Source organism: Etheostoma spectabile, chromosome 13 (assembly GCF_008692095.1).
Source record: "Etheostoma spectabile isolate EspeVRDwgs_2016 chromosome 13, UIUC_Espe_1.0, whole genome shotgun sequence".
NCBI lineage: Eukaryota > Metazoa > Chordata > Actinopteri > Perciformes > Percidae > Etheostoma > Etheostoma spectabile.
The window spans coordinates 7,943,684-7,952,698 of NC_045745.1; the positions used below are offsets into that span (position 1 = coordinate 7,943,684).

Sequence of the window (9,015 nt, forward strand, 5' to 3'; positions counted from 1 at the left end):
CTGTATCAAACTCTCAAAGCGATCCCATTCTGTGGTCCGGGGCAGCGACCAGGTGCCACCACACACCCAAAGTTCATGTTCAGGTTGGTGACATGTGTGGTAGAAGGGAGTCCAAGGCTGCGGACACTCGAATGGGTTCCACCGATAATTTCCAAGCCGCGGGCCCCAAACTTCGACCTCTACTGAATCTTTACGGACATCTTGGGCCTGGTGTTGCTGCTGTGGTGATGGGGCAGTTTCAGAGGGCTTCTTATCTGTTCTCCTCCCCAGGCCGATACAGGTTAGCACTGGATTGTTGTTACTCAACACATTGGACATATGATCTGAAGATGAGTAGAAAGGACGGTTACTGATGACCGATCTGATTGCAGCTCCCTGAGCAGGTTGAAGACCACGGGCCTCACCGTCAGTCTCAGAGGTCCTCTTCCCTCGTCCAGCTCCACTCTGATGTCCTGTCTTTGTCTGCACCAGGTTCTGTAACTTCTTTCGTCTTCCCGTGGTGTGTATGGATTCTGCTGTGTCAGCTGCAGTTTCACCGCCCTGTAATGAAGAAACAAGAGGAGCATTCTGTATGCAGTGTATTGCGCACACTGAAATTCTTCTGCATTACAAAACAGAATATTTTGTTAGAGGAATATTGTACAGATTATATACAAAGCAGTTCAAACTAACTCCACCTCAAGCAGTTACAACAATAAAATGCTGCTTGCTTATTTAGCACATTTAAAAAAAATCTTGAATACTCTTGTTGAAAGCCAACAAATAGATACAGTGGGTCTTAAGCCAGTTTCAGTGGTCCAAGCAGGTCTTATTTGAAAGCTTTAGTGCGTAACTTTTTGATATTAATAAAGGTTCATTACATTTAAGCCATTGCCAAATGTAAATAACAGTGAGATTTTGATTGCTATACTTGTAATGGAAAATTGAATCACCGTGTAAAGGATCTGAACTTCTACCACTTAAGTACCTACATGTTACACGACTAGCTAAACCTTCCAAAAGATGCTGTATTCCCTTCAAAATCTAATGCTCCATCAAAAAGTCACCTCTTTATGCTGGTACTGCCTCAGCATTTGTTCTCTGCTGTGTGGATATGATTGCTGTGCTGTCCCTATCTAAACTATCAGCTGTTGGCATGAAAAGCACTAAACCAGACAAAATCGAAGTGTTCTAACCTATAGATATAAAAGGGGCCTTGTATAGCAGATTAAAGATTATAAAGCAGAATAAAGTGAACCACCATATATCTGATCTGGCTGACATACAAATGTCCTCCCTCTGGTTTACTTCCCATTTACTTTTTACCCTCTGTAACCTCCGTCCATGTCACATAAACAGGAAATGAGTTAACTTTGAAACATTAGCCAGATGTATGCTTTCACACATATAAACCATGCATTTGTATACACTGCCAAAGGGCCTAAGACATTCTTTTTTGTTATGCAATGTTAGCCTACGTAAGCAGAGCGTGGCAGATGAGCACAGATAAACATGTGTCTATCTGGCACACGTGGACATGTAGGTACGTATTACAAAAGACTGAACAGCTTTGCAAATAAGTACCAATACTTTACATATTAAGAAATATGTACACTATAATCTGTCCAAGGTGAAAAGATCTGTGTGTGCTCAGTTCAGGTCTGGTATACTCCCTCTCCATATTGAAACAGGAGGTTGGTCGGGCACCAGTGAGGAAGACGGACTGTTATTTATGTGATCTCAATGAAACTGAAAACAGAAGTTTATTTTACTTTGCAGTGTCCATATTATCATGGTTTAAGATGGTAATTATTTAACAAAGTAGAAGTCTGGAAGTGGCATACCCTGTTTTCAAATTTTTATTTTGTGCTTTTCATCTAAATACATATATATAACCCCTGTGCTGGCCTCACTGCACTGGCTCCTTGTTCAGGTCAGAGCAGATTTTAAGGTTTTGCTTTTAACGTACAAAATAGTGAATGGCCTTGCATCATTATATCTGTCCATCTTTTAAATTCTTATGTGCCTTCACGGTTGCTGCGCTTCCACGGGTCAGGACTTGGGACTGTACCAAAGCTTAGGAAGACAACGGTGGGTGAGCGAGCCTTTCCGTTCAATGCTCCAACATTATGGAACGGTCTTCCAGCAGATATTAGACTGGCATGTTCAACGGAGGTTTTTACATCTAAGCTTGAGACTTCCTTATTCACTGCTGCTTATGAGTCCTAAATGTTCCATTATCTTTGTCTTTGTATGGTGGTATTTTATTACTGTTTAGATTTAAATTTTTTATGTACTGTTAGTAATTTAATTGTATTCATTTTGTAAAGCACTTTGATTGAAAGTGCTTTATAAATGTATTAAGTGAAAGAGATGAGGCAGGATATACAGTAGATCTGTTTTGAACATAAAACATTTTTATTTGCACACTTTTTAGAACAAGCATGGGATAAAAGGAAGACTTTGTGTCAATGATTCTCGGTCTGGAAGTGACATACCCTGTTTTCTAATTTTTATTTTATGTCTGGTTGGCTTGAGTTGGACAATGTATGGGAGACTCTTGGGTTGTTGTGTTGTGGCTGCTGTAGTATGTTTTATTTGTTCTGTTTTTTGCAAGTGTCTGTGTGTGTGTGTGTGTGTGTGTACATTGGACGGGAAGCTGTTGAATTAAATACAGTTGTATTGGTGTCATGTAATTCCTTGTGGGATGGCCCACTTAGTTGCATGATACGTATATATAAATATCAATCATATTAATCCATAATTTGTGGCGCTAGGAAAGATTATATCTTCTCATTTGTTTCAAGTAGCTACCGTATTGTTTTGTATGCACTGGCTCCAATCCAAAATGTGATTTTTTTTTTTTTGATAATATTTAGTTAGGGCTAATTCAAACATGGATACTATACTACATTCATCATAATGGGGCTCTCTTGGCGAGTTACACCTGCTGTGACTGGCAGTAGTGTGGACCTACCTGAGCTGGTAGATGGGCCTGTGTCCCCTTCACGCTGTCATCTCTTGTCCACATGCTGCTCTGACACGGGGCTTTACACACCTCTGTAGGAGGATCAATCCAGACGGGTCAGTCAGTGCTTTATTTCCTCCTCATTCACATATTGTCAAACATACAAATGTCATTAGAACTGATCCTAAATATTATTTTTTAAATCTGCCTTCCTTCAGCTGTCTTACACTCTGATTTAAGTTCTCTGATATCTGATGCATAATTCCCAGCTTCAGTGCGCTGTGGTTTCTATGCACTTTGGTTAGCACCCAGGTAGACATGTTTTCTTACCTTTCATTTGTTGGGATAAGCCCTTCTTGTCTCTTGATGACATGCAGCAGTTAGAAGGAATTACTGCAACAGACAAGGTGGGGGGGGAAGGAGAAGCAGGTCTTACTGTACACAGAGAGGTTCATAATGTCGTGTAAGATCTAGTTGAGCCTGAAGTCACTTTGCCTTAAGTCTGAAGAAAAGGCAGTTATTTGAAATATGAACATCAGTGACTGTGATCATTTTGTACCAACCTGATGTTTCATTGTCCCAGGGTGATGTTGGCACACATGACCTAAAATGACAAATGTTTAAATTTCCTTACAGGTAATAAGTTGGTTCTGACAGGTGAAATGCAAACAAGGCTAAAGAAAATTTAATACATTTTTTTTTAAAGAAATGCCCTCTTACAAATGCAAACATTACCGTAAAAATGGAACAAAACTCCCATACCTTCTGTTATTCTTCTTTACTTTTACTGTACTTGGTGGTCGGCCCTTGGGGGAACAAAGACATACACAACTTAAAGAAAAATCAGAAAGGAAAGAGTAAAAAAACATATACACTATCGGTCAAAATTTGGGGTCACTTACAAATGTCCATGCCACTCTGTTATAGATAGAATAACAGCTGATCTGAGTGGGGGGGGGGGCTGATCTTTAATACAATATCTACAATGAATATTGTCAGCGACCATTCATCCAATGTTCACATGTTCATCCAAAGGCACATGCTGTTTACTAATCTGATATTATTTTTTAAAAAACTAACTGAGAAAACATAAGAGAACCCTTTTGCAATTATGCAAGCTCATAAGGTAATCTGAAAACTGCTGCTCTGGTTAAATACAATGCAACTGATCTCAGATGGGATTCTACAACGGGGTGCAATGGACATTTCTAAGAGACCAAACTTTTGACTGGTAGTGTGTGTGTGTTTGTGTGTGTGTGTGTGTGTATGTATATATCTTGTTGTATGCACTAGCTGTGCTGTTTTTAGCCATGTTAGCTCAATGAAATGTGTGAAGATCCTCGCACAAGTCTCCTAATCTCAGTGGTTTCTGATTGGTTGAATGTTTTACAAGAAAGTGTCCACTAAAGACACATCAGTGTTTTGATTGGTCTTGGTCTAAATGAACATACAGTCTCGCTTTGCCAGACCTTCCTGTACAGCGCTGTGGAGGAGGGTCTGGCTAGTCCACACAGCATTCCGCATTAGAGAAAAACGTGCTCTAGTTAATTGGCATTTCTTTAAACCAATCACAATTGTCATGGGGGCGCTAACGGTGCAACTGCAAAATAGCCTCAGAAAGAAACTTGTTCTCACTCCGAACGCGTAAAATACGGACGTTTGGACAGTGGCTGTCAGCGTCTGATGCAACGAAAAAGCACCCTTCGTCGTGTGTGTAGAACGTAGTGGGGAGAGCAGCTTCTAGACGGGGTTTAGAAAGTAGTATGTAAGGGGAAATTCCGCTTAAGAAAGTTGGTTGGGGGAGATAATGGGTCAAATACAGGACAGAAGAGAGCAGGGTTTGTGTCCTGCGTGTGTCCTTAACCCTCGCGTTATTCCCACGTGTCACGGAACCATAAACCCACCCACGACCTTTTTCTTAACCTAACAGCGTCAAAAGTGACGCCAATAGTCCCGACCAAGCGTGTTAACGACGCTAAAAGAGAGTTTTAGCGTCAATAACAACAACAAAGGTACCTGACCAAGCGTCCGTATTTTACGAGATGGGAGTGAGAATGTGTTGCGAGAAGGAACTTGTTGTTTTGGTGGAACATGAGTAAGTTCAAAAGTAGTTTTAGTCATGCAACAGAAAACTCAGATTGGACAGATAGTCTAGCTAGCTGTCTGGATTTACCCTGCAGAGATCTGAGGACCAGGTAGTCCTCAGAAATCCACCGGAGGTTAGAACGCCAACACAAAGGAAGCCCAAGGTTTCAGAAACCTGGCCAAAAAGAGTGAAATCCAGCGGAATTTCCGGCAGAACGAGAGCAATCCTGGAAACTGTAACGTCATGGATAGACTAAAATGAAAATAGTCTTACAAAATGGATGGATGGATCTGAGCCGCCCCATTCAGTCTTACACCTGTGGAGAGAAGGGCTGCACTGGTACTTGAGATGGACGTCCTGGACGAGTGTTTGACTGTGGGGTGGTTCATAGATGCTTTCTGTGGAGCCCTCCTGGAGAGAAACAAAAACAGTCTGCATGGTGACAGCAGCTTAGTTTAAATACTAGAATACCCATTGGCTCTGTTCAAACTCCTAGACTAAATATATCCTGGTGTTGAGGCTCATCAAGGAGGAGTTGTCCTGAATCAATCATCAGCCCGACTACACAATACGTAATCCATGACGAGCCTTCCAGTACATCTGGGAGAGGCGAGCATGTCCTCTAATCTAATGCTCTGACATCTACACTGCATGGTGTAATTATTCTGCATGTACAGCGTGTCACTCAAACATGTTCAATCAATATTCATCACACTTTGGTGTACTTTTGTTTTCAGTTGTCTCCGTTTGAGGGTAGTGCAGGTCAGCAGTCTGCCACGGACACATTGATCTAGTCAAAATGTCTGGCCATGTGAGAAGAAAATGCCGGATTATGTATTGTGTGAGAAGCACTGGGAGCAGTATGTTAAGATGGATTCAGACTGAGCTCCAAGTCCTAGGGAAAGTACGGTGATCAAACACAGAGAAGATAAAGACTTCATTTGTAATAGCTCTGCCTTGTTCACGTGGAGTGTCAAAGTAAGTTTTAATGGCATGGAAAGAAAATGTACATTCTACCATAATACACACATATTACACATGTTTTTCAAGAGTCTTCTGACATTATATTACTATTGTGGACTACATGTTTTAAAATATGATAGTTCTTAGGAAAAATAAAATGTAAAATGATTTCTACAGCAGCATTACATATCTGGCACTGTAAAGAAGGCTTTGAGCCACATCTAAATCATAATAAAGGGCAATAAAACACAGCCTAAAACACTACGTAGTCTAATATGCTACACTAACATAATTAAACCGTTAAAGTATGATATGTATTCAAACATTTTACAGAGTAAAATCCTTGATATGAACTCTAAATCAGGCCAAACTGCTTCTGATTCAAACTAGAGATGTTATGATACCGATACCACTATCAGAAAAGCCTTGGATACCGCCTAAAATCCTTGTATCGCTATCTGAAAGTACTCGAGTTTATGCACCGGTTATGTTGCCCCAAAAAATCTCCTTCAAAGTAGTTAGTTTTTCCGTTACGACTGACTGTCAAACTGGATCATAAGAGAAAGTTCTACGTTGTTCATTGTTTGTGTCTTCATGTTTCACGAAGAGTTTAACCTGAGCCAGACCGACAACAAAGATAGAAATCATATCACTTCCATATGAGGAGAGTAGTTTACAGCTGTTAAAACATAATACAATACATGACACAGTTGTATCTGATCGACTGTGTGTGTGTGTGTGTGTGTGTGTGTGTGTGTAACTGATAAGACAGATATGTAAGATGAGCAGCATATTGTGGTGTTGTTGCGTTGTCACACTTGTGAGTCCATGAGGTTGATGGCATTTTGTACTGTCTGTGTGTTGTGTGCTAACGTTAGCATCTTACCTGAGAGTAAAGCCCCAAATCTGGCACTGAGTGGAAGAGGAGTGTGGTGTTACGTAACAGCGGCTGCTAAAGATTGTCGCTATTGCAATCAAATTGAACACGTGCAGCAGTGTTACAGCTGTAAATGGAATCCCTTCCAACAACACACCATTATCATGGTAACAAATTACTGGTGTGATAATCATGAAGTCACACTCAACTAGCATTGTTTCTCTTCGTGCATTATCACATTGTTGCGTTGTGTCACAATTAAGAGCAATTGCAGTCATTTCTTACAGTTTTTCTCAATCGCTTTGGAGCAATCGTAGAATGACTGTTAAACGTTGTCAATCTGCATGACTGTTTATATAAACCTTAGGTCAGTTGTTCACATGACAACAGCCATTCATCATTGCTTTGGCACAAAAAGCATTGGGAACGCCTTGCAGATTAAAATAGTTTGCATTAATTTGATATTGAATCATTATGATCATTCCCAAATGCAATTCTACACACGTTCATTGACTTGAATACATATATAATAAATAAATAATGGGTATGTGATTTTGCTATAAAGGTTTTCAGATGAATAGAGCTCCTCACAATATTTAGTGCAACCAGTTGCAAACAGATGACAGGTGAGGCTACCACAGCAGGCTGTTGGGGTGGGGGGGCTGTGTGCCAAAAGATTTTTCCCTTGTTGCATTGCAAAGGAGGATGTCAGGTGTAATATCGATTAAAATGTTTTGGCCAGACAGAAACGAGATTGGATGACCCTTGAGGTCGATATATTTGCCGACTGCATATATATGGGTTTATATATATATATCTATGTATATACATATATATATACATACTGTATATGTATATATATATTTATATATATACATTGTATATATTATTTATTTATTTATCTTTTTGCACATATTGGACAACAGTTACTGGTACTTTTGCTGTTGTATATCTTTTTCTCTGTGGAAGCTTCCTTGGTGTGTTTGGGGTTGGCTGGTTTGTCCATACAATGAGAAAGTATAGTGTGCGCCATGGCTGACATCAATACATTATACATATACAGTTGTAAATACTATTCAGCTGCCTAAATATACAATGTTAGCAACTGGACATTATGACAGAGTGGGTACTATCACCCTTTTACAGTACACTGTTATTTGACAAGATGTCTTTGCATTTTGACCACCAGAGTCTAAGCCAGGCATGTCCAAAGTCTGACCCCGGGGCCAATCCCCGCCTGTGGCCAGATTTCATAGGGCCCGCAGCCTCGGTTGAACATGTTATGATATTGATCAACTTCAAGTTTAAGGTATTCAATAAGCGATCTGTAGTCCGTCCAGTTATCTGACTACAGATGTCAAAGTAAGGCAGAATTGTTTTTTTTTTAGATTTGTACACGCCTGGGTTGATTTGGTTACATTGCCATTTTAAAAAACTTGGGATTTTGTGACAAAGATGTATCATCTGGTTTTCGAGGGGGTCCTGGACAAGATACCACACGAACAATCAAAAACATTGCACATATACAGACAAGATAAGCTCAACAAAACAGACACAAATAACAACAACAAAAACAACAACCTTGCTGTAAAATGTCCGTGAGATTGAGTACGTAACTTTGGCCCCCGGGCACCTTGACATCATCAAATCTGGCACTCTTTCAAAAAAGTTTACACACTCTGGGCCTAAGCAATGATAAAGGAACCTTTTTTATTTATTGATGGATTTATTTACATTTGAAACATTTGATTGAGTAATGTCACATTGTGACGTGCCGAATGTACCACGTGGTGTGAGGATTGGACGTTTTGACAATTGTAAGTTAGTTTCAGTAAATGTGCCAAAGAGATTGAGGAAAAACTGTAATCCTTCCTAACATCTCACAAGAAATTCAGGAATTAGAACTTCTCTAAATTGACTATGATTAGTAGGGCTGGGTTAAAATAATCCAAATTGATCTTTGTCGGAGTGATCTGATGTGGATTTATGAAATCCTGAAATTGATCTTTTAATGCAGCTTTTATAACCCACCACAGACGTTCTGCGGGTTCCTTGTGTTAACATTAACCTGGTGCATTATGAAAAGTGTTTGAGGGTTGCTTCTTGCTTGTACAATTCAGAGCATAAGTTCTTTGAGAATCT

At 39.9% G+C, this 9,015-nt stretch overlaps 1 protein-coding gene across 5 annotated transcripts in view; it reads right to left on the reverse strand.

Annotated features, from left to right (window-relative positions):
- samsn1b (SAM domain, SH3 domain and nuclear localisation signals 1b) overlaps positions 1–9,015 on the reverse strand; it is a 19,860-nt gene that overhangs the window by 10,218 nt on the left and 627 nt on the right. For 2 of the 5 annotated variants that reach the window (XM_032534633.1, XM_032534631.1), the window contains exon 1: positions 1–224. This exon is cut by the window's left edge and continues 86 nt beyond it. Coding sequence is in view for 3 of the 5 variants with exons in the window: in XM_032534634.1 (XP_032390525.1) it covers positions 1–311; positions 357–540; positions 2,957–3,039; positions 3,278–3,340; positions 3,511–3,551; positions 3,710–3,753; positions 5,307–5,471 (891 nt within the window). In the remaining 2 variants the exon portion in view is untranslated. Of the gene's footprint in view, positions 324–356; positions 541–2,956; positions 3,040–3,277; positions 3,341–3,510; positions 3,552–3,709; positions 3,754–5,306; positions 5,774–9,015 lie in introns of those variants that run through there. The other 3 variants (XM_032534636.1, XM_032534637.1, XM_032534634.1) reach the window with 3 other exon arrangements.